This window comes from Vanellus vanellus (genome assembly GCF_965231255.1).
Source record: "Vanellus vanellus genome assembly, chromosome: 2".
Classification (NCBI taxonomy): Eukaryota; Metazoa; Chordata; class Aves; order Charadriiformes; family Charadriidae; genus Vanellus; species Vanellus vanellus.
Genome location: NC_138906.1, coordinates 60,303,306 through 60,327,982, shown reverse-complemented (window position 1 = coordinate 60,327,982; position 24,677 = coordinate 60,303,306). Strand labels below are relative to the sequence as shown.

Sequence of the window (24,677 nt, the reverse complement as noted above, 5' to 3'; positions counted from 1 at the left end):
TCTATTCTTGGAAATTCTTGGGAATTTCAAGTTACATGCCCTGGTAATGACAGCATGTTCAGAATTTCAAGTGCAAATAATTGTTCTTATATAACAACGGAAGGAGCTGGGAAACCCATATGAGTATGTCAAATATTACACTTGAAGGTGTTGTCAAGCACCAGTTGTCCACATTTACGATTCGATAAGCCACCTCAAGGATAACAGGTGCTGTAGAAACACAGGTCTTATGCTCCACCTCGAACACAAGGTATGTGAAGGAGTGGTTGTAGAGGAAAATAATTAGAAGCCAATAAAGGTAAAAATTAAGACTATTTTCTGTGCTTTTGCAAAACCTCGCGTTAACTGTTGTTTGTATCCAGGTTTTATTTTAAAGGAAGAATTAGGTCCTGGGTGCTAACTATGTTCCTTCAGGCTCTTCTTTTTATCTTTCCCTTCAGACTCTGGAGTTCCTTAGGGTCCTCTCTTTATTAAAGCAAACTTTTTTGTGCCTCACTCCTTGTTCATATTGCAGAGCTTAATGAAAGGTATAATTTCTTTTGGATTAAAGGGACACCATCTACTTGAAATATCAAACCTGTCTGAAACTCTTGTGCCTTCTGTAATTACATACAGCATTTGAAGAGTGAAAGGAATAGCAGGAAAGCATTGTTTCTTGGTTCTTTTCATAAGACAATTTAAAGTACCTTTTATAAGCAGTTTATTGGTTTGAGTTAATGAGCCCAATTTTTACTGCAGAGATCTTTAGCAGAAGTATCATGAACTAAACTTTGCCCTTATTCGTTGTCATTTTATCCACCAAACTCAAAGGCGATCCTTCAAAGGATTTTCTTTTCAGCAACCAATAATCACATAAGATGATCAGTTTACAATGCTAACCTGCAACTTCAGAGACTTGTTTTATGATTTTAGACAGGTCTCTTGTGTGATATATGGCAAATCCCTTCCCATGCTTTCCATTCTGGTTATAAAATAGTATTTCCTGACCTCACGAGGATGTTGGCGATAAATACACCGAGACGTTTGGCACACTATGGTGAGGGAAGCGAGACACACAACAACTCATAAAGTTTTAATTCGGTTGCCAAGAAGCATTTAACCTTTTCAGCCTGGCGACCGTCCTGTGAACCAACATCCTCACGCCAGGGGTTGGCGGAAACACCCCACACTCTGCATCGCGGGCCTCCGCCTACGGCCACAAACCCGCAGCCTTGCCCAGACCCAGGACCTGCCCTTCCGCCATCCCACCTTCCCCGGTGCTCCCCACACACCGCCCCGGTGCAAAACCATCGTTCCAAAACGCCCGAATCCTGCCCTCCCAACACAGTTTCCCCCCACTTCCTCCTTCCCCCCGCCCCGCCCCCCTTTTTCTTTACTGCCCCCTCAGCAAAACGCCGCAGATGCTCTGCGCCTCCCTGAGGAAGAGCCGCCTCACGCGCGCTTCCCGCCGCCATTACCCCGCCTCACATCGCCCCTGCCCGCGCAGCGCGCCTGCGCAGTGCAGACCCCGGTCCAGCCCGGCCGGCGGGCGCCCCCCAGCGGGCGGAGGGAGGAAAGGGGGTCGCCGCCGCGTTTCCGGTCTCCATTTTACCCAAGCGACAGCAGGCCGGCCGGTCGAGGTGGTGCCGCGGGGCCCAGCCCGGGTCGGCGGGCGCTTTGCCGGGTACCGGGCTGCCTTTCCTTCTCTGTGGGCACAGCGGGAGGGTTGTCGGGGCGGGAGAGGGAGTCCGTTGGCGCCGCGCGAGCCCCCGTCGCTGTGGTTACCGGAGGGGGGGAGGGGACGCCTGTGTGTGACGTGCTAACCCGCCCCTCTCTCTGCTTGTGTGTCGTGTCCCCGTCGTCCCCCCCAACCCCCCCGCCTGGCGGGCAGACCTCGACCGGTGTCTCTACCGCCTCCGCCCCGCCCGCCGTGTGAGCGCCAGCACGGGGATGGGCTCCCTCAGCTTCCCCAGGAAGTTCGGCCCCGGCCGCTGAGCCCGCCCGGAGCGTCCAGAGATTCGAGCGGCTTCGTCTCTCCGGGGAGAAGAGAAGCGGGGGGGGGGCAGGGCCGGGCCGGGCCGGGCAGGCCGCCCCCTGCCAGCAGTATGGACCAAAGCGTCGTGGATCACCCGGTGACCCTCATTATCAAGGCCCCCAACCAGAAATACACCGACCAGACCATTAACTGCTTTCTGGACTGGACTGTGGGCAAGCTAAAATCTCACCTCTCTGATGTCTACCCCAGTAAGCCGGTGAGTTGTGGGCCAGCCCTGTTTCTTCGTCGTGTCGGTAGGAATGGCGTTGCGGTAACTTCTGGGCAGTTGATCGAGACTTTTCCTTGGGTACTCTGCAAAAATAAAAACAAGGAAGAGCCGTGCTGCCAAAGAGCTGTCTGTGCAGAGGTGATGGCTGGGTTGGAAGTTGGCAATATAGATAGCTCCTCTTTTATATGGTTTAAGAAGATCACAGTATAGCGTCCAGAAAATGGTATCGCTGAAGGCACCTATTAGTGCTCCATGTAACTTTTTTAGGCAGTGGAATTTAGATATCTCAGTTAACTCAGTCTAAGACTAATTTCTGTAAATGTTAGAGTTCTGGCTGAAGTAATTACAGTACTTAAGCAATATACCTAAAGTTACTATGATCTAGTGAATTCACCGAGGTGTGGAGCAGGTAGATGTTTATTCATAATACTACGTGAAACATGCACGTGAACAACCTCCAGAATTATTTCCTTTTCCTCTGAAAAGCCATTTTTTTGAAGTTGTGCTGAAAATTCTGCTCTCAGATATTCTATAAACTTGTATAACAGTTGTAACTGTATTTTGAAACTTAATGTAAAAGCTTATGCCTTTATTTTGTTCACTGTGTAAAATATGATTTATTTCTAAATTCATTTAAGTTCTAAACTTGGCAATTAAAAAGAGGCTATGAAAAAGGATACAGATAATAATAGCAAGATAGTACTGTACCTGTTTAGAATGGCAGTCATATAGAACAGTACATTTGACAATTTGTTCCAGAAAACTGTATAAAGGGAGTGACTTTGCCTCCACGTTGCAGCAGTGTGTGGGGCCTAGACCTTGCTGTAGAAAACATCAGACAAAGGTTGTGTTTATCATGTGAATTATTAGTATTCACCTAGTTCAGTAGAAGAATTATTGACACTGTTAATTTTTTTGGGAGGGTTGGAGGGAAGGCAAAATAGTGGCTTTGGGTCTCAAAGGGGGTTTCTGCCTTTTGGAGAAAGCAGAAGAAAAGCAGTCAACAGCTTAGGCTGTGTCACTGGTACATTGAGATCTGTTAAGCAGTATTTGAGAGTTTGTGGATTTAGTTATTGCTGTAATTCTCTGCTGAGAGAGTCTATCTGCTGTGAAAGAAACAAATACATGACTTCAACTGATTGCTGCTTTTTCCTCCTCCCTAGAATCTCCTCCTGTGACGTATTTGCGTTTAAACACTAGTTTTCTGACTCATCTTATGATCTTGCTAAATTGGGCTTCTTGTTCATTAAGGATTCTTCCTAGAGGTTTTAATGTTTCACTGTAGGTTATTATATTATACCAGTTATATTATTATACCAGTAGTATAATAGTAAATTTCAGTTTCCCAGAGCATCTTTCTTCTGTTGAAAATTGATTGCGCAACATGCCTGTTGTTATTAAATGACTAGTTCAGAATCCCCAAAATTGTTCTGGGTTAAAGAATGGGGAGTTTCTTTAGTGAAAATTGTCTCAGTAATTCCAATTTAATTTGGGTTTACCACACTTGCAATTAAACTAGTAACCGAACACAATATTTTTATTTCATAGAACCTTTCAAATTCAAGTAATAACATGGGAGGGGAGAAAGGTATTTAACAGGATGTGTCCTATGTATAGTAAAACTGAAAAGTGTATTTTTGGCTTAATGTGTTTTTGATGTTGAGTGTGATTGCTTTTCTTTCAAACTTGTTAAGTATTTAGTGCTTTCAGGAGCTTTTTTCTCTCCCCTTCTTTTTTTCTTTTTAAACCAGATCAGTGTCAAAAGCTTGTTGATCGAATTTCTACATTCCCTAAATATGATAGGTCCTGGAAATACCTTCTATTACAATGCTATTTTAGGAATGCAAGAATATATCAGAACACAGATGCTCTATACAGGTATTGCAGTGTTCTTGAAGTGAAGGGTGTAAAATAGAAATCAGTTGCTATCACTGTTATACATAGTCTTTCAAGTTTTCATGTGTGACTTGGACCACATTCTCTCTCTGTAAATTAGTCAGTAAACTGATGGTAACTGTAAATGTTGTCCTTAAATTTACAATTTTTAAGAATATATTTTCAGAAAATGATATGGTTAAAACAGGCAAACGAGAAGTTAGGCCTTGAGGCAGTGGTGTTTGTGATTTTTTTTCAGATTAATTTGTGTAAATGACTTACTTAGAATATGTACATATTTAGTTATCGTTAGATTTAAATAGGTTTAGTTGTTATTAAAGTTGGTATACTGACTAAAGTAAGTCACTGAATAAGGTAAATGGGTTTAAAACAGTGTTAAATTAGTTTGTGGGTCTATGCTAAGGTTCACAATCGCCAGTATTTTTTTTTCCTGACTGGACCAGTTTTTCATAGCTAGAGTACTGCAGTTACAGTGTCCCTAAATTAAGTGTTTATTTAAGACAAGAAAACATGGAAAATCAACCTGTATGTCTCAGTCTGGCAGATCTTACATTCAGTGCATTAACGGCTGCATCAATTACACCCATAAACGTTAATTTAAAACTGCTGTTTCTCATTTCCTTCAGTACCTGTCATCTGGCCTATACTTTGCCTACAGTTCTAACCTGATGTGGTTGTTTAGATTTTTATTTCCTATGGAAGAATGGGAGAGAGGCTGAGTGACCAAAATAATGTCTTGTAGCTGAAACAGGATAGCTTAGAGATTGTCTATGTTTCTAAAGGAAGTTGGTGCTTTAGCTTAGGTTTGGTGGTTTTTGGTAATGTGCTGGGTGTAGCTAACTTAGACTAAGCATTGCAGAAGGAGTCTGGCTTGAAAAATAGAAGATAAAGTAATGCTAGCTGATGAATTCTTGGTTTGAAATACATACCTTTTAGATTATGATCTGAAACCTGTCTTCCACCTCACTTTTAAACTTTAGGTTCTAGAATAATTTTATCTGATGGTATGTGCTTGCTTCTGAAAAGGGGACTGCTCTAATTATATATATATATATATTGTCTTTTTTCATAACAGTTCAGTGTTTGGGCTAGCAGTGAGCATGCTGTTCCTTGAAGCAGGAGGTGTGGTAGTGAACCTTCTCTGGCAGAGGATGAGTTACATGCCTTTTCCATTTGCTTTGGCATATATGTGAATTGCTGTGTTTTTACATTTATCAACTGTCCTTCTATCTGCATTAAAAAAAAAAATATTTCAGAATTCGAGGATGGCTTTCACTCTGAGAATCTCAAATGGTAATCCCATAGTGCACAGTTAGGTATTTAAGTTACGTAGGGAAGAGTATGGGGTTTAAGACCTCATCTTCCCCCATTAATGTCGCTAGCTTAATATAATTAACAGTACTCGGCATATGTGTAAACTTTTCTTTTGTGGTTTGGTAGGGAGCTGAAACGCATTACTGAAGGCTACGTAGTAGTCAGCTTTGAGGGGTCATTTTAATCTAGCAGTTTCTTCTCTGTAGAGTATTAATATTTTTTAAAAAAGTACTACTTGTATCGTGTTTTAGAAGGTACTTAATTAGATGGGATTGAAGAGAGGTTCACATATAAGGTACTGAAGAGAAGAATCTGAATTTGACCATGTAGAAAGCTGTATTGTGAGTGGGATAGGCAAAACAGCACTCCATTGACATTTTGGATGATGGTACAAAGATTTGGAGTTTGGGTTGTTTTTTTTTTTTGTTTGTTTGTTTTGCTTATTTTGTTTTAACTGTTTATCTGTTCTAATTAATCTCCAGATGATCTATCCCAGAACCCAGAAACAAGGTTTCTGATAATTCTTTTCTGGCTCCCTTGGTCATTCTAAAGCAACAAGTTTCTATTATACATGAAATCAAAGTTTTCTGTAATATTGATGCATGCTGAAAATCCTGTTTTATCTAAGAAGGCCTTTCCCAAATACAAAATGCAAATAAGGTTGTATTCTATTAGCAGCCTGTTAACTGCTTGAAAGGAGCAAGCAAAATAGTATAGTTCAAAAGAACTTAGTCTGACACGAGAGACAGGCATTTTTGTTGTTGTTTTAAACTTAATTAGAAATAGTACAGCATTGATGTTCGATTCATTTCAGTATGTTATCCATCAGAGCTTCAAATAACTAGTTCCCTGCTTCATGAGCCCTACAAAAATAGTGTATCACTAATTAAAAATACAGAAAAATGCAGAATATAGAAAATGTTTCTTTAAATAAGTCTTTAAAAAAAATGAGTGCATAAACTGCCACACATAGTACAGAAATGTTTATCACTTATTTGATCATGAATAGCTAGTATGAATTTGGGGAAAAAAGTTAAAGCAAAAGCTTCTCAAATTTACTGTATGCTTTTTATAATTATTTGCTTAGACTATCTGTAATTTTTTTCTAGTGATATGACCAGATTTTTTTCAGGGAAAAAACAAATTCTGCAACTTTTCTATGTTCTGCTAAGTTATTGGAATCTGTAAAAGGTATTGCAAGAAAAAAAATCTTAAAACTTCTATGAAAGCTACTTCTAGTTACAGAGATCTGGATTTCAGGTATTTGTGGCTTAGTATTAGGGAAAGACTGCAGAGTGGGCAACAGAAGGCTGGGAGAGAAAGAGGAGAGATGTTTGCATGATGGGGAAATTCTTCAAATATTTAATGCTGATAATGCGTGTCCCATTGATGTTAGGCTAGATTTTTTCATTTAGCATTTGTTTATGTTAGTACTCTCAAGTGATAAATGCTATTGTATTAATTTAGGATGCAAGCAGTAGTTAAACTGAACCGATGTAACAGTTGGATTTTCTTTAAAATTCTTTCAGTATGGGTGAATATTTAGGAACTTTCCTTTTTTTTTTTTTTTTTTTTAAAGGAGCATGTTAGTGACCCACTACTATTAAGGCTATTTAAAACTTTCTGACAGCATAAACTGAATTGAGTGGGGTTAGGGTTTTTATTTGCTTGTTTTATTTAGTGAAGTAAGGTGCCTATTGCTTTAGTGTACTGGACATCTCAGATAGGTACCCCAACTAGATTCCTTTTAAAGAGAATTTCATCATTATCTCTTCCTTGTAGAATAGTTAAAAGTAATTAATTTATGGATAGTGTATCATTTGTTTGGTTGGTTTGGTGGTTTTTTTGTTTGTTTGTTTGTTTTTTTAAATCTTTGTTTGCATTACTAAGGTATTTTAAACTATGGAGATGTAAGAACAGGCAAAAAAGGTTACCAAAGTTTGAAGGCTACCTTAAAAAAAAAAAAAAAAAGAAATTGCTGCTTCATCCTTTTTAATGCTTTCCTCCTTGTTTCCTCTTGTGATTTTTTTTCTTTTTCTTTTTTGGGTGTGGGGATGGGGGCAGGGACTAATAACAGAAATTCCATGTTGAAAAAGATTGAGATTTGTGCCCTTCTGCATATTTTAATTATCATTCCATAATTCTACTTTTTTTGGTTTTGTTTCTTTGCCCCAGCTGCTTTTCCATCTACTTTTTCAGGAAGTGTCTGGTAATGGGAGCAGGGTAAAGAGCAAATCTTTAAAAGCAAGCAATTTTTGAATATACTTGATAGTTTTGTTGAGCAGCATTTGTCAGTTAAGTGTTATTAATTGTTATGGTACTCTCACTGAGTGAGTAATAGCAGAATTCTTTTTCAGAATTAATTTGTGAGTTGGACTTGTGAAGCCTCTGAAATGTTTTTAAGGCTATCTGTTAGTGGTTGGAGTTATAAGGGGTTTTCTCATCTGTGAATGTTATCTCCAGCTGTATATCTGTACGGCAGGAAAAAGCTAAATACCTTTCTTTGTCCCATCTCCTAGTCTACAAAGGATCAGAGACTGGTGTATTCTGGCAGACTGCTTCCTGATCATCTGCAGCTGAAAGATGTTCTCAGAAAAGTAAGCTTTATATCAACACCATATGCTATTTGATCAAACCCCCTTTTTGGGAAATAGGAATTTGGATTTGTGTTGTTTACCTTCAGACTTTCATTGTTGTATTGAGAGATGTAACCAAGTAATGTTGATTTGTTCAGGAAAATGTATTTTCAAGTATCCTTTATATGTAGGATTGTGATACTTGTGGCTTGAGGCATGTTTGGTGGGAGAGCAAGTAGGCTATGTAAGTTCCAAACAAGTGGTATGTAGTGTAGAGTGACTTCTTTGGGTGGTTCCCACTATGACCTAAACAGAATCATTTAACAGGTCTGTCTGTTGGTTTGGCACATCATTTCATTTCTTGTATGTACTTAAAGCCGAGAACCTACATTAAAAATGGCACTTGTATAAACAAATTAAGGGTAATATATTTATATGCAAACCTGGAATTCTAAATTGCTGAATGGTTTTGCTGGGAAAGCTATTTATTGTCCTGGTTTTATTTGTCAGCTATCAGCTGTTCCTGATGATCTTTGAAAGTTCTTGCGGTTTTTTTTCTTTTTTATTTATTCTGCTGGTTCATCTTGGAAAAAATAATTTTACTAATCTAAATTTGCATTCTCCAGTGAATGTTTAAATTAAATCCAAATCCTGAATACACATGACGTGATGTAGGAAATCTTGAAATACATGTACTTGTTTCTCAAATTGGTTCAAATTGGTTTAGATGGTTTGGATTGATGCTACCAAGTAATGAGACTTCATTAAGTTAGTAAAGTTCTTAAAAATTTATAGAGTAAGATGACATTTAGGGCAGATTATCAACAACTTTGTTTCAATTTTGATGGTAACAGAAAACAAAGCATTATGTTCAGTAGTCTTTAAACTACTTGTAAACATATCAGGATGCATCAATAGCTGTATTTGGAAAATACTTTAGATCATTAAACAATTACACAGTTTTTAATCCTATGAAATAGGTAACCTTTGTAATACAGTACCTGGCTGTTGGTAATGATACTTTTTTTTTGTAATGTATTATGGTAAAAATCCATGGACAGGCTACAGGAGTGGGTTACGTTTTAATATTTAGTATGGAGGAAAGTCTCTAAAGGAGAGCAATGCTTTCGTGAAAGCGAGAAACTGAACTTCCATATTAAGTATGGAGAAACGTATGCAGAGGAATCTTGGGTATTGCTTGAGCAGACTAATGCTGTTGTTACTTTATAATCTTCATTCTGAAATAGGTTTTATTAAATAGGCTTTAACTGCTTACCAAAAAATGATTGAAACTTACTATGTATAGGTTTACTAGAAAACTGGAGCTGGATTGTTGCCAACCAGTGTATATCTTGTACCACTTCAGTTCATGAAAATGCTTATATAACTTACCTCAAAGCTTAGTTTTGATTGTTAAGGACAAAATGAAGTCTGAATCCCTTAAATTCACTTGGCCTACTTACCGCAGGCTAGTTTTAGGAAACACAATTTCAAACCTTGCTTGTGTTCTAGAGGAGAAACTTTGCCTAACTAATGGCTTCCTTCACTATACAGGGGCTATATTTGACTTTAAAGGCATTTTAGTAGCCAGAGGCCTTGGGTTTAGTTAAAGAAATTCAGTGAATTTAGAAACATGAGTCTTAAGCACAAAGTTAAAAATCTGCGTTCAAAGAAGAGGAGTACTCAAGCTTCTAAAAGCTTTTGGAAAAAAAGGTATGATTACTTTTAAGTTCAATCTCATTCTCTGCCATATTATTCCTACTTGATGAGCTATAAATTCCTGCTATTATCTGAGGATTTAATAAATCTCAAAATCGCTTTGTGATACTTATTCTTTGATACTGAGCAGTGTCATTGTGCTGATACAAAATACCTTGAGGCTGTAAGTTGTGGTACTCTTCAAGGATGGTGACGTTCAGCACGGTATGGATAAATAGAAATAAATTACAGTAAACTGTCACACTGAGTAAAGCTGTATACTGTGAGATTACAAGTAATATGTCTAGCTCCCTTTGCCTCTCCAAGTGGCCTGAGTTCTTATCTAGTAGGAAGGTAACGAGTTAGGTTAAGAGGCTTTTGATGTGGGTAGAATGCTGATCACCTGTGTTCAGTGCTCTGTGATCATTGCTTACTATCACCAAGTAGTAAGAAGCTACACTTAATGTAATAATAAGGCTGTGCTTGGGGCTAGAAGCTGATTCATGTGGAGGAGTTTAAATGAATGGATGCGGATAGGCTATGCTAGCAGTAATGCACAATGGTGTATAAAAGCAGTTACCCAGTTTTCTTTATTCCTAAAGATTGAAACTTAAAAATGAGTAAGCGTGTGTTTTAACATTTTTTTTTAATAGCTTAAAAAAACCCAAACCCTCCAAGCCTGGTATTTCTAAATGTTATCTCATTAAAAACTGCAGCTTGACTGCACCACACTGATTTCAAAAGAGGACAAAATTTTTTTTGCTTCTTTTCTTGTTTGAAATTTGGTTACTGAAGAAGCTGTAGTGTGCAATTAAAATACAGTCATAGCTGTTGTTGTTGCTATGGCCATATAAAGCTTCAGGCATGCTGATGTAGTGGGGTGTTTTCATTTGGTAGAGTGAAATAGCTTCAGATTGAAGGTGTTACCACATCCGTATTTCAGGGGGAGCATACTCATGAAGAATAGGCGTGGGCGGATTACTTGCATGCTCACGTGGCTTCAAGTGGTGCTTCCTCACTTTTGAATATTTAGGAATACTCAGGTCCCATCTAGCACTTCTGAATATCATTCCCTGACTGTGGAATATCTTCAGTTGGGGGTCTGCAGGTTATGCTTGAGCCAAACTTAGACTGGAGTGAGGTGGAGGCAGTTACATTTTTCTTATCTTGGTCTGCTTGTGGAATTCCAGCTCCTACATTTTTTATTTACCTCAATGTCTTTATTGATTAACACTCTTCATTAGATCTCAGTGCAAATGTAAGCATTCTTAACTTAGGGAAATCAAGCCCTGTAAAGGGTTTGAGATTTTTGCCAAAATAAAAGTCAAAGCTTATGATACACTTTCTCATGTTTCTCTGTGTGGTCTTCCACTGGTTCTGCTATACTGCAGTTTTAGGGAAAACTGGGGGTAAGTGAATGTTCAATATGTTATTGTGGACACCTGCTAAGAAAACATTAGCTATGAAACAGTAGGCTTCTTTTATGCTAGGCTCAAGTTTTGCTTTATGGTCTCTCCATTTTGCATAATGTTTCTTTACTGATTGCAAATGCAACTTTGAAAGTGGATTCTTAAAGACGTTTTTTGCTTGTAAATTTCTCAAATATTGTTGCTTTAGTTCAATATTCTTTAATTCTCAAATTTTTTTAATTTTTAGCAAGATGAATATCATATGGTTCATCTGGTATGTACCTCCCGGACACCCCCAAGTTCTCCAAAACCCAGCACCAGTAGAGAAGGTCATGGAACTTCAACCTCCAGCAGTAGCTCAGTGAGTTTTTTTTTATACACAGAACATGAATTTCTTCTACCTCGAGGAAGCTTTCCAGAAATTTCTCTTGTAATTTTTGAAATTTGACTATAAAATAGTGTGGTGAAAGCAGAGCATGCCATATGAATTTGTACAATTAGACTGGATTATTTAAGGGTGTCACTTTACAAAATATACAATATTTTCAAATTGTAACAGTTGTTTATTACATGATGATAAAACACTACTTTTTCTAAGCTATTCTTTATTTTTAACACTTTTCTTTATCAAAAAGTACATTTTTCTTTGTCTCCATGTCCCCATATCTTTGGGGAAATTGAGCAGTGTGTTCAGATTAAAAAAAAAAAAGTTGTAATTTATTTGTGAAAATTTGTACTGCTGAAGAGAGACCAGTCAAATTAGTACCCTTGTGGTGAAATAGACAGGTGGAGCTTGGCCAGCGTTCCTTCTGCTTGACAGAAATTGGCCAGTACTTATGTAGTAGCTTCAAGGTAGTCTTAGTGTCTGTAAGACAGTGAGAAGTAGACAGTGTTCTTAACATTTTATTACTTAAGCTGCTTACAGAACGCTTTTGTTCAGTGTGTTCGTAGTCTTCCCCTCTTCACACTCTCCAAAAATGATGTTCCTCGGTTGTACTCTGTTTTAATAGAAGGGCAATTAATGTGTCTGTTGATGACTTGATCTTCATCGCTGTAATTCTGTTGGCTTTTTCCAGAGCAGGCAGTATCACTAAGCGACCTTTGAAGGTTAGTCAGAAGGGAATGTATACAGTACCATTGTAGGTATTTCTCATCTGCGGTGCGTTGATTATCAGTGTATGGGGAATACCCTCCCAGTAATAAGCTGTCTGTTGTCATTCCTCTGTTGGTAGGGTACTGTTTCTGACTGCTATGTGGCAGTCAGAAACGTGAGCAGTTTAAGCAATAGTAGAGAATGGACACTGGTTCTATCATCTCTTCAAAGGCTGTGTTTCTGTCTCTGCAGACAGGACAACAAAGAGCCTTTTTTTGTTATTGTTCTATTGCTACATAGATCAGTTCTAAATGTTGTGTTTAAATGATTGTATTAATAACTGCTTATAGCAGTCAGTACGCACAGCATTAAGGTCATAATACTTTGAAGGAAACAACCTAAACCCAAAGCTTGAATGGCTTTTGTTGTTCGTTTTTTATTTTTACCCCCCCCACACACTCTCTAGTGGTAAATTTTTCTTGTTTTCCTTTGTAGGACAAATGTGATATGGATGTCTTAAGTAATGGCAGCTCCTCGCTTCCTGAGTTATCGAAGTTGACAAAGATTTTCTACTGAGTAAACATTACAGTTAAGCTTAGCAACAGGATTTGGGGATTTATTAAAACTAAAATAATGCATCTCAATGGCCAAATTGCAGTCTTGTTATGGTGGCAAATAATCTAGGAGAACCAGCTGTTGTCCTGCTTCCAGGGTTAAGTGTTGATCTTGGAAAGCATCAGAGGTCTGACACGCTAGTTTTAGGCGTGTTTGTAGGAGCGTAAGTAGTTCCTAGCGGCTTCACTATTCCCACCTCCTGTCCTCTCCCAGCAGGGAACACAGCACTTCGGGTTGGGCAGATGACACAGTGAAGACAGTGCTGAGTAGAAGGGGAAACTGAAGACAAGAATAGAGGAATGGTATTTTAAGCCACTGCAGACACTGTTTTCTCTGAATAGAAAGTCGTATCTTGAGGTTGTAGTTACTTTCCTTAACGCTAGCTGCTCGAATTTTTGTTGCTGCTAAATATTCTGTGGATTAAGCTTTATTTTGATTCAGCTTTTTGAAACTTTCGTTCCCAGTGACTTGTGATTTTCCTCTGGGATCTATGAGGCATTGAGTCTGTCTGAAAACTTCACTGTTTTTATATGCGCACCTGAGTGCAGTTTTGAATTTCTGTTTTTACTAAAGGCTTGCCAGAACCAATAAAACCCCAGAAGACTTGCCTGGTGCTTACGTTCTCAATAAAACTTGTGACAAAACATTAACGCAAATCGTTTTTTTAAGAAACAGTAGTAAATCTCGTAACTAGCAAAAAAAATCCCCAACCTCGGTTTTATTTATTTTTAAGAATTTGGACCGTTCTGGATCAACTGCTGCCTCATCCACAAACCAAGAACCTTCATCTACATCATTGAACACTAGTGCAGATGGAATGAGGCATCGTAATCTTCCGCAAGCACAAAGCAATCCCATACCAAGCCACCAGTTCCCCTATTTAATGCAAGGGTAAGTGAGATTGAAGCAGTCCTCAGCTCTTTGATACTCTTTAAAGTACTTTAAATGTTCAGTTACAATTATGTTTCTTTCATGGTCTGCAAAATGATTTGGCTAGTCATCTTGAAACATAAGTCACATTTAGAAACATTTTTAGTATGAACAGTTTTTAGCCAGGAGTCAAAGAGTATTCTTGGTGCCTTCCCTTCAGGCTGGTTTTCATTTTCGGTTCATGCTTTCTGCCCTGAAGTTTCTGTTGATAAGTGCAGCTGTAATATTTATCTAGTGGATGTAGTTAGTGATGTAACTGATAAAATTATTATTTCTGGTTGCTTTTTCTAGTCCTTTATTGTAATTGTTAATAGTAAATCCTTATCAGAATATGATGCTGCTTAGTTTTTGACACATAGGAGATGTAACTCTTCACTTCTCCATATTGGATTCAACTGTAGAAATAATATGCAGGTGTTTTGAGTACATGTAAGTGTTTGTGTATCTACAATAGAATTTTCAAGTATATTAATGCATACCAATGAAATGTAACCAGTATACATTTTTGTATCAGATTGAACATTAGGAAGAAGTTTTTCACTTTGAGGGTGGTAAGGCACTGGAACAGGTTGCCCAGAGAGGTTGTTGAGTCCCCATCCCTGGAGGTGTTCAAGGCCAGGCTGGACGTGGCCTTGGGCAACCTGGTCTAGTGGGAGGTGTCCCTGCCTATGGCAGGGGGCTTGGAACTCGATGATCTTCAAGGTCCTTTCCAACCTAAACCATTCTATGATTGTTATTATGTAACTTTCAAGATTCCGTAATTATTTTTTTTTCCCCTTAAAAAGCAGCTTTAGGAATTTTTAACCCACGTGACCTTTGCAGCTTCTTAAAAAATTTCTTTTTCAAATTTTCTTCAAAGGAGAAAATGGGAGGAGGAGGGTAGTGCATTCTGAGACGATAGCTGTCATTTCCTCAGGGAACGCTCTAAAGATTTCTTTTCCCAGTACTGTATAGATTCTAGAGATTTTCTTTGGAGAATGTTGAAACAAAAAAAAATACGAACCTGCTAGTAGTAACAATTGTTTCTGTCACTGGAAAGAAAACAAATGTCAAGAACTGTTGAAAATTTGTTTAGTTTCAGTTCAATTTACTTGCTCTCTTGTTATAGTTAACCTATACTTTACTAGTCTTACTAGTTTTCATCCTGAATTCCTTCAAGTCCTTTTTATTATTTATCTGAAATGTACTGCCTACTGGCAAGAAATTGCCTTTGCAGTGGGTGGAGCACTTACGTTATTCTGACCACGTGCATCTCCATGGAAGTGGTTTTACTTCCCTTTATGACAAAGCTAGGTGACGCAGGGGTGACTGTCAGACTGCTGTTTGGTGTAATGTAAATTAATTCCGGAAGCAATATATTGTATGTTGTGTAAATTATGAACCTCTAAGAAGCTTTAATGTTTTCTTAATTAGCTTTTCACATAAGCATACCCTGAGAATAAGTTTTTCGTCAGTAAGCATGGTGAACTGAATAGCCTATGGACTTCAAAAAGGCAACAGAATCATTGTTCAGTCTTTTACCTGAAATAATTCAATTAAAATACAGTAAGAAGCATCAGTTTGGAAGACATTACTGTGTTTGGAAAAAGAATAACTTAAATAAAAATACTAAGTCTATGTCTGTATTGGCAAGTACATTGAGAGGAGTGAATTGGCAAGAGATTGAGAGGAGTGAATCTGTAGACTGAAAGAGGTGCTGAGAACCTGACATCAACACTGCATGTATTTCAGGGTTTCCTGTCTTTTTTGGACTATCTCTAGTCTTGTCACCTGGAATAGGTGCCTATTTGTGGCTAAGGAGCATTAGCAGTGTACCTAAATCATGTCTTTCATTTAGTGTAATCCAGAAGGAATTCAGATGGTGATTCAAGAGCATTCTGTGGTACAAACAAAACTGTAGTAAGATGAAGTAACTGGAGATTTGCTTCTAAAGTGCAGTCCTGACCTGAAAAGAAATGCCAAAAATAAAGGAACCTTAAATAATCTTAGGCCTTTTTTGTAAAAGTAATTTAATGGAACTCAGAACTTTAGGTAGATCTTTGCTGCAGACTGCTAGGCACTGGCTGTGCTCCACTCCAAATAGCCTGTGCCAGTGCCTGCTGTAGTTTGCTGTTGTCTTAAAAAACCCTTTTTAATGCTTTCAGTAATCTTCTCAGATGCATCTGGTTTTGCTTCAGGGCAGTGCTACTTGTATTCCAGCAATAAGAAATGCCTTCTGTTTTTTAGCTGCTCTCTTAAACATGATCTGGGGCGATGAAATCTAGCTTTAATGTAATTTATGCACAGACTGAGACTTGTTAGGCATAACCAAGATCTGTATCTGAAATTTGTGTTGCCTTGTGGATTTTTCTTACTCTTTCATGACCAAACACTTTTATTCTACCTGCATGATGGTCTGTAGGCTCTACAGATGGGGAAAGGTCTCCAGATGTTTGAAAATGTATGTGAGAGGCAGTTTTCTTGAACATTTTGCAACACTTTCATTAGTAAAGTAATTTGTACAAATAAGTAACATGATTGTTAGATGATTAAATGACGGTTTTGATGGGTTTTCAGTTCCTGGCACAAGGCTTCAATGTGCGAGTTGAATACACGTTGGGAACATCAGCTGAGATTGTTAAAAATATTACAGAGAAAGCAATTTAAAAATTTCTGTTGCTTTTGAACTTCTGTAAATGCTGTTTTCTAAAAATCTAGACTTGAGGTGGGACTGGGCAAATAGTTTGTATCTACCAAGTCAGTCTTTTGCTGTGGAGAGCAAGTGCAGCATTGTCTGCTCCTGTGAACTTGGTCATGGATCAGGGCCCTACTGTGCTATGCAGGTATAAACAGAACAGATGGGCTTGCATCCTGAAATGGCTTGCGTCCTGAAATGGCTTGCATTTCAGATTGGAGAGTACTTGGAAGCAGTAAACAGACAAGAAACATCAAGGCAGTGAGATTATTTGTCAAGTGTGGGCAGCCCATCTAATGAAATGTTTTCGTATTGTGTACATAGTAATGTTTGAAAGCAAACAACAAAATGACATACTGATGGTGTACGGTATGTTCTAGCACATAAATACTTTGCTTCATCAGTAGCCTTTGCTCGCTGTATTTTTTTTTTTTTTTTAAGTAGCAAATAACATAGCAGAGGATATTGAAATATCACTTCCAGTTGATATCCGAGGCTCATATAAGACTAACACTAAATGAGATGTTTTTGTGGGTCAAGGTCATTAAACAAATGCAGTTATTGTCAGTCATGCAGATGACAGATTGAGCTTTTAAGACTGAATAAAAAGTCTTATTTTTCTGTTAGTTGCGAGCAGTATCTTCACAATGATGCTAGCTAACTAGTCTGACCGTCGTCTCAAATTGAATCTCAGTTAGCTCATTTCAGGTGTCTTCCATAGATCAAAAGAAGTAATTCTGAGCTTTCTGCCATTTAAGGAGTAGCATGCATCTTTCTTTTCAGAATATTCTGGATCTACTTCTACCATTTAAACCTTAAAAACTGTTTTCTGACTTATCTGACTGTTCTACTGTCTGCTCTGCTTTGTTCTCCACTCTTGGAGTGCCTGTGCCTATCCAGTGTGCTTCTCTGCCCTTTTGTGCTGTTGCTGCCATTCTTTTGAAGTACTTCCTGCCTCTCTTTCTTCCTTTTCGAAAAATATGAGGAGAAAGCACATGCTATTTTCCTTTTTCTAACAGCAAGCTAGCTTGCTTTGCTGAGAAGAACCTCTTCTTCTGGAGAGGTTCTTCTCACTGAAATACCTTATACTGTGTTTAGAGTTGTTCCTCAATTTCAAAAGCTAACTTAATACCCTGTCAACTGTAATAACTGTGTAATTGACATCACCTGCCTCATTCTGATTTTTGATGAGCAAATAAAATACGTCTGAGATGGCTGGCATTCTAAGGCAGAAGCCAGTTCTTGAATATTGATGTCTACTTTTTCTCATTAATGGAGTCAGATCTTGAAAAGTTAAGTCTTCCTTCTGAGAAAGTCCCTAGAAAAGCTACTGGAAGAAAGAAAAAAAAAAAAAAAAAAGGAAAAAAAAAAAAAACAACCCTGTCAAAATATTTGAATGGAAAAGCAAAGAACATGATGTAGCTGAAATCTTCTGTGGTTTTTCTTGGTTGACTGGTTTCTTAATCTGTTATTAAGCTTTAAGACATCAAGAAAGCAACTTTTGAAAGAGTTTGGAAGAAAGTAGAGGCTCAAATCCTGTAATATTTTACAAGACTTATCTGTGAGGGAGAGCTGCTAAGGCCTCTTAACTTTTGTTGAGCTCAACTTAGCAGTTGTAAAGAACCACCCTAAAATCTATAACTGATGAGAAAATGAATTGGTGAATTTCTGCAGAACTCACTCGGGCAAGTTGGGTGGCACTGCTTATCAGTGACTGAGTTGGAGAAGTAGGTGTGGTTGAACAGTTGAGCGATCCTGCTTGTTTGCATCCCTGTGTGATTCTACATGCTTGAAATTGAGACATTGCGTAGTGATTTGTCACAACGTAGTACATAATGACACCCATGTGGAATATTTGAATCGTCTTTACATTTTGAGGGTGAAATGTTTTATGAGGGTCAGTGTTTTATGAATTTTGGAGGAGTCTTATTTCTCAAAGTGTTTGCCAGTTCAGGGGATAGAAAAAGACATTCTTAAAGCATGCAGCCATAAAGGTAAAAGCATGACTGATGTTTTTCAGTAGCAGCTTGACAGCTTTGCGGTTCCAGCATGTTAATTGTGCATAAATAAGTAGCATCAGCAGGGCTGTGAGTTCATCTTTGCGATTTCTGAAAGAAGCCTAGAGTATTGCCTGTGATTATCTCAGTTTGTATGTGGTATCAGGAAAATAGCTTTTGCTTTCTTTTCTTTATTTTTTTCCCCAAACTATTGTCAAAACAGGATGTGACTAAATACAAACATAACATTTTTAGTAGAGGCCATGGAGTTGCTTGGCAGGTTCTTCTCCAAAATTACAGTGAAATACTTATTCATGTGTGAGATGGAAAAAAGATTTTAATGTCTTCCTCCCATCTTTCTTTCTGGGCATGTCTTGTATATCTGGATGCCTGGTAGACTAATGAAATCTCTTGGTGATATCTTTGCAGGGAGTGCCTTACTTAGGGGACAGGTGTAGTCTGCAGTACAATTACAGCAGTCTCAGCTTTTGCTACCTGCAGTCTGAATAAACTTTTCTTCATGCTTTATACTCTCATGCTGTCCTGAAAGATGTCCTGGTTTACTACAGTTCACTACATCAAAATCTTTGGGGAAAGAGTTGGAAATCTTGCCAAAACATGCTATATGCTCTAGGAGGTAAGAGAGGCTAAGAAGTTTAAAAGCAGACAAAACCAAAGCTAAAACTTATGTACAGGAGCTTTATATCTCTTGCATGTGAAATGGAGTTAAAAAACCTTAGGGATGAGAATCACTTATGTTAAAAATACTGAGGGGGGGAAAGTAAATAATTTACAGTGTTCTTAGTTGCATTCTTCAGAAGCTGTATCTGAAAGATTAGTTTGTTATCTTTGCTCATGTTCATTTCTTCATGTCTTTTATCACAGTAGTATTTCAGGTATTGCTTCTAAAAGAAAGTTACAGATGCTAGTAAGCTTTCCCTTTACAGCTCCTGCAGTGCCTTTAAGGGTGACCTTTGAACTTAAAAGGAAGTCTGTGGAAGAATTTCTGCAGTTTATATATATATGTATATACAATTTTGAAAAATTTTCAATATTTTTTTTTTTGAGACATGCGGCTAGCGACAGACATCTAAGTACAAAGACACAAATCCTCTTTCTATAGAAATAACTTTCCTGATTAATTTCTTGTATGAAAATATAGTGTTTTTTTGGAATGGGTGGGACAATGTCACTACATGTCTTTTCAGTGTTATTTCAGTGCATTATTATAGGGGACAAGTGAGAGGAAGAATGCTACTTTAATTGGTTTTAATATTGGTGCATTTTATAAAACTGGCAATTTAGAACTGTATATTTTTCTTTAAATCCTCTTATAGCAATATAGGCAACCAATTTCCAGGCCAAGGTGTTCCTGCTGGATTTTCTATGTATCCTGCATTTAGTCCCTTACAGATGATCTGGTGGCAACAAATGTATGCACGTCAGTACTACATGCAATAGTAAGTCTGCATTATTAGTACTAAGTTACACTACTGAAAGGAAGGTATTAAAAACTTAAATGTTGTTTGCAGGATCAAAATGTATGTGTTTATTTTGTCTGGCAGTGATGTTTTACAGTAAGTTTTGTCCAACAAGTTATAAAATCTAGTTTTGTATTGGAATTATATTAATGCATTAATAAGCAAAGATTTAAGGGAAAATACAGTTTGTTTTGACATGTATATTACATTCTGAAACTTTGTTTTTATTAGTGTAGAAAAGAAGACAAGAATAGGCTTAGAAATTTTCATGCATATTCTTTGACAAACTAGTTTTATGTTTAAATTTTTAGCCAAGCTGCTGTTTCAGCCCAAGTGACTTCGAGCACTGAGCCAGCGAGATCTGCAGTTGCGCAGGCTGTAAATTCAGAACATGTTCCTGCAAATGAGCCCGCAGCAGCACCAAATGTAGCCGTCCAGGAGAACAGACCCATAAACCCGAATGTTCAGATGAATGCACAGGGTGGCCCGGTAGTGAATGAGGAGGACTTCAACCGGGACTGGCTGGACTGGATGTACACGTTTTCTAGAGCAGCAATTCTTCTGAGCATTGTATACTTCTATTCTTCCTTCAGTCGATTTGTCATGGTAATGGGAGCCATGCTGCTGGTTTATTTGTGAGTATAACAGTTGAGTACAGCTGCGGATCTGATATGTGGAGTATGCTGCTAGTGTAGAATCCACTTAAATTGTGAAAAATTATCCAAATGCAAAAGTTCAGGCACTGCTCCTTTACAGTATAATGTGTTTAAAAAAAAAAAAAAAAATTTAAAAAATTGAATTTCAAACAAGCCAAGAAGCTGATATGAAAAAAGAAAAAGTTCTCAAAACATATTTACAGTAAGTTAACGGATCAGTGTTGTAGAAATGTAGAGTTTTGGGATGGAAATTTAGAAAGTGGAGGTAAGGGGAAAGAAGTTCATGGAAGTAAAATTGCAGAGCTAAGCTCATTTATATTTCAAAAATAACATATGGGATTTGTGCAGTAAATTGTGTTAGGCAGAGTTAAGGTAGTGCTACTGTAATGGTGGGCACTAGATCTGGTATAATTGCAGGAACTTAAAAATTTTTTTACAAGGCATCCTAAAGGCCTAAGCGCTGTCTCTGCTTTATGAAGAAATATCAGTACTATTGTCATTACTTCCCTTTATATATGAAAATACCTTAGTGTTGTCAATAGAAGTGGAAAACAGCAGTAATCTTTGATATTTTGGACTGATGTAATTCATCCTCACAAGGACTGTTCTGTTTCTCATGCAGATGCAAGAGTTGAAATCAGAATATACACACTTGAAAAATGTATGAAAGGCTTATTTAATTTACAACGGTAATGTGGTTCAAGCCTCAGCTGAAGTTTAAATTTTTTTCTACAAAAAATCAACTTTAAACTATGAAAATTAAGGCTGCATTTGAGAATTAATGTAACTTAAATACTTATAAAAATGGGGAGGAGACCCCAAAAAAGTATTCTATGGATTTAATCATCTAATCGTGGTAAATTATTCATCTTCCGTAGCAGAGGGTTGCGAACAGCACTTCTGAAACTTAAAGAACAGCGCTTAGCAAGGCCATTCTTAACCCAGATGTCAAAGAATAGCCATCTGATCTAGAAGTAAGACTTGCAGAAAATGCATGCAGCTTCATTCTACTTGAAGAATCTACTGCAGTCGTTAGCTGTGTCAGAAAAGTCTTTTTATTCCTTTCAAAAGAGAGGTTTTCAACTGTTCCCTTTTCTTATGAAGGCACCAAGCAGGATGGTTTCCCTTTAGGCAAGAGGGAGGCCAACAACAGGCAGCCAATAATGTGGAAGTGAACCGTGATGGGCAACATGCAAATAATCCTGATCTTGAAGAGATGGTGAGTAAGAGCAGACATGTCTTTTGAGACTCCTATGTGTTATATTGTCAAGTATGCTGTAATGCCTGAACAAGAAAGTCAACTTTCATGAAATGCAGTTGGTTTAACCAGAAAGCTTTCAGCATTGTCCTCAGTGTTGTGCCTGCTGCTTAAATTCTGTATTTTTCCAGTCTGACAATTACTTGATCGTCTCTACTTCAGTCACAGACTTTCTTCATGCTACTTATTCTTCAGAAGGTTGTTCTTAGGGAAGTTACTTAACATAGGAAGGTACTGCTGGTTACCTTATGTCAGAGCTCTGGAAAGAAGCAGTTGAATTGCTTCAATTTCTGTTTTTAAAGGAACGACTTATGGATGATGGGATTGATGAAGACAGCGGAGAAGATGCAGGTGAAGATGCCAGTACAGAGCAGCAGCCTGGATTCATGGCTTCTGCTTGGTCCTTTATCACAACCTTCTTCACATCGCTCATCCCTGAAGGGCCTCCACAGGTTGGCAATTAAAGTGGAAAAGGAACTGTGTCGGGCAGCCTCAGTAGCCATACGTAGAAGTGGAGCGGATTCTAGAGAGTGTTTTAAATACAGTGCAATTTCTGAAAATTTATAATGTTATCTTTTTGATCATGGTGTACAAAAATGTGTATTTTTTTTCTTTTGGCTTTCTCATGCATTGAATATTTTAAGCACAAGTGGACTACTAAATGCTTTCTTTAAGATTCTTCTTTTTCTGAAGAATAAAACGTAAAGATACTGGTCTTCCATGTTTTATTTTAATTTCAAATGTGTATTATACTGAGGCAAAAAGCTTGTACTTAATCTGCACCATTACCTCTTTAAAGAGCTGTTAAAAATACGAATGTTGACAAACCTTTCCAAAGGCTATCTATTCATCTGAATCACTAATGTATCTTCTGTTAGTTTTATGCAGGATATGAATTATCATTTGGGATTTGGAGTTTGTATCATTCCGGAAAGAATGCTGTAAACACAAGGATTACTTGTTAATGGCGTGTTGTCTTCATGCCACAAAATACTAAGCCTCTTCTCGTACATCTAGAAAGCTAAAAGCTTTTTCTTGAGGCTATACTGAAGTTCACTAAAGTTGGAGATGTTTGACAGCTCTTCAAAGATAATTGACAGTGATGGGATAAACCTTAAGTGTTTGATACATACAGTACTTTTTAAGAAAAATATTACTGTACTGGGGGAAAAACATGTACACTAGGTTTTTTTAATAAAAACTGTTACGGTAACTCTTTTGGATGTTTATGCATATTTGAATGCAAACAACTAAATAGTGCATCATTAAAGATAAGGATATGATTTGAGAGTGGAATAAAGTTATGGTGGCATTACTGGTATTGACTAAAGTGGTATGTTTGTAGCAACGCATACACAATTATGGATATGATCTCAACAGCAGGATATCTGTATTCTTAAAGTTAACCTAATTAAAACTGAGAAAAGGAAAATTATATATGAGATAATAGTACAGTGCTATTGTCAGTTTGGTTTTGGTTGCTTTCTTTAGGTTTTAATAAGAAGATTAATTTATTTTTGTTCCTAATTCTGAAGTTATCGTGTGTTATCTAACACAAAAATGGCTGCAAACATTCTTTCATACTACAACCAAAACAAAGCTTATCCTGTTTTCTAATTTCCAGGTACAGGGCAAAGCTCTTAAATAGGTATGAACAAGTGAGAAATAAGGGTTTATGTTTTGCTTGCTCATGTAAAAGTGCTGAAGCTATGTAGTGAAGTTTTAAAGGTTAAAAAAATTTTGAAGCATTTGTCAGGATTTCTGGGCCTTATGGAGAGTTGACTCCCAACTGGAAAAAATAAATTTGAGTAACAATTTTAATTTAAACAGCTTAAATGGAATGATTTTTTACTTACAAAAGGATTCTCATGTACAAATCTGTCAAAAGGAGAAATAGAAATGTAAGTCTCACAAACATTAGTTATTTTATTTGCTGTATAGGCAACAGTGATGAATAAATCATGTTTAATTATGATGCTTTACTCCCATAGAATGATAGAATCATTTTGGTTGGAAGAGACCTTTAAGATCATCGCGTCCAACCGTTAAACTAGCACTGCCTCATTACCACTAAACCATGTCCCTCGGCACCACATCTACAGGTCTTTGAAACCCCTCCAGGGGTGGTGATTCAACCGCTTCCTTGGGCAGCCTGGTCCAATGTTTGATAACCCTTTCAGTGAAGAGATTTTCCCCAATAACCAATCTAAACCTCCCCTGGGGCAACTTAAGGCCTTTTCCTCTTGTTCTATCACTTGTCACTTGGGAGAAGAGACTGACCCCCACCTCGCTACGACCTCCTCTCAGGTAGTTGTAGAGAGTGATAAGGTCTCCTGTGTTACTGTGGAGACCTACTCTCAATTTAGGCTCTTTACTACGTAAACATAAAATGTGTAGACCATGTCCAAGAAATTTTACCCTTTGAATTTGGTGGATGGATTTAATTTGACTAACATTTTAGAACTATTACAAAACCTTACATTTTGAAAGGAATGGCACAGAGTGGCAGTCTTGGATGCGGTAAGACTTATTTTTGAAATGCCCTGAAGAGGTTTCATCTATTTTACCTGTGTGTTCTCTCTCTCTTACTTTTCCCAAAAGTTCATTTTTCTTCTTGTCCTGGGGTTAGGGTATCTGTAGCCTATGCAGTTATGACCTACTGGTATCCAGTTACTAACAGCTGTTAGTTAATTCTTGTTCTTGTTGTCATTATTTAGGTTTCTTTTGTTGTCCATGCTATAGGAAGCAATTGGTGGTAGCGCTCTGCTATTAGCAGAACAGATTAAGAAAGTTGCTTTTATGCTGTTAGCCCTGATTTGGTTAAAAAGCGTAAAATT

The 24,677-nt window shown here is 37.7% G+C and overlaps 1 protein-coding gene across 2 annotated transcripts; it reads left to right on the top strand.

Annotated features, from left to right (window-relative positions):
• The first annotated feature begins 1,605 nt into the window (after positions 1-1,605).
• Positions 1,606-23,777, top strand: HERPUD2 (HERPUD family member 2). Of its 2 annotated transcripts, XM_082479792.1 has the most exons (9): positions 1,606-1,663; positions 1,871-2,231; positions 7,973-8,050; positions 11,384-11,497; positions 13,578-13,735; positions 19,783-19,905; positions 20,238-20,561; positions 21,687-21,801; positions 22,143-23,777. In XM_082479792.1, exons 2-9 carry the CDS (start codon positions 2,085-2,087, stop codon positions 22,302-22,304), a joined length of 1,221 nt encoding a protein of 406 aa, XP_082335918.1. In that variant the 5' UTR covers positions 1,606-1,663; positions 1,871-2,084; the 3' UTR covers positions 22,305-23,777. The 2 variants fall into 2 exon arrangements, with proteins under 2 accessions (XP_082335918.1, XP_082335919.1); XM_082479793.1 differs by lacking the exons at positions 1,606-1,663; positions 7,973-8,050; positions 11,384-11,497 and having other exon boundaries at positions 1,701-2,231.
• Positions 23,778-24,677: the final 900 nt, after the last annotated feature.

What these genes read in the sequence shown, in the direction of transcription:
- HERPUD2 (XM_082479792.1), top strand. Translation starts at nt 2,085, where the DNA reads ATGGACCAAAGCGTCGTGGATCACCCGGTGACCCTCATTATCAAGGCC. An exon ending in GCCATGCTGCTGGTTTATTT is followed by an intron (nt 20,562 to 21,686) that starts GTGAGTATAACA and finishes TTTCTTATGAAG; the next exon opens with GCACCAAGCAGGATGGTTTC. An exon ending in ATCCTGATCTTGAAGAGATG is followed by an intron (nt 21,802 to 22,142) that starts GTGAGTAAGAGC and finishes CTGTTTTTAAAG; the next exon opens with GAACGACTTATGGATGATGG.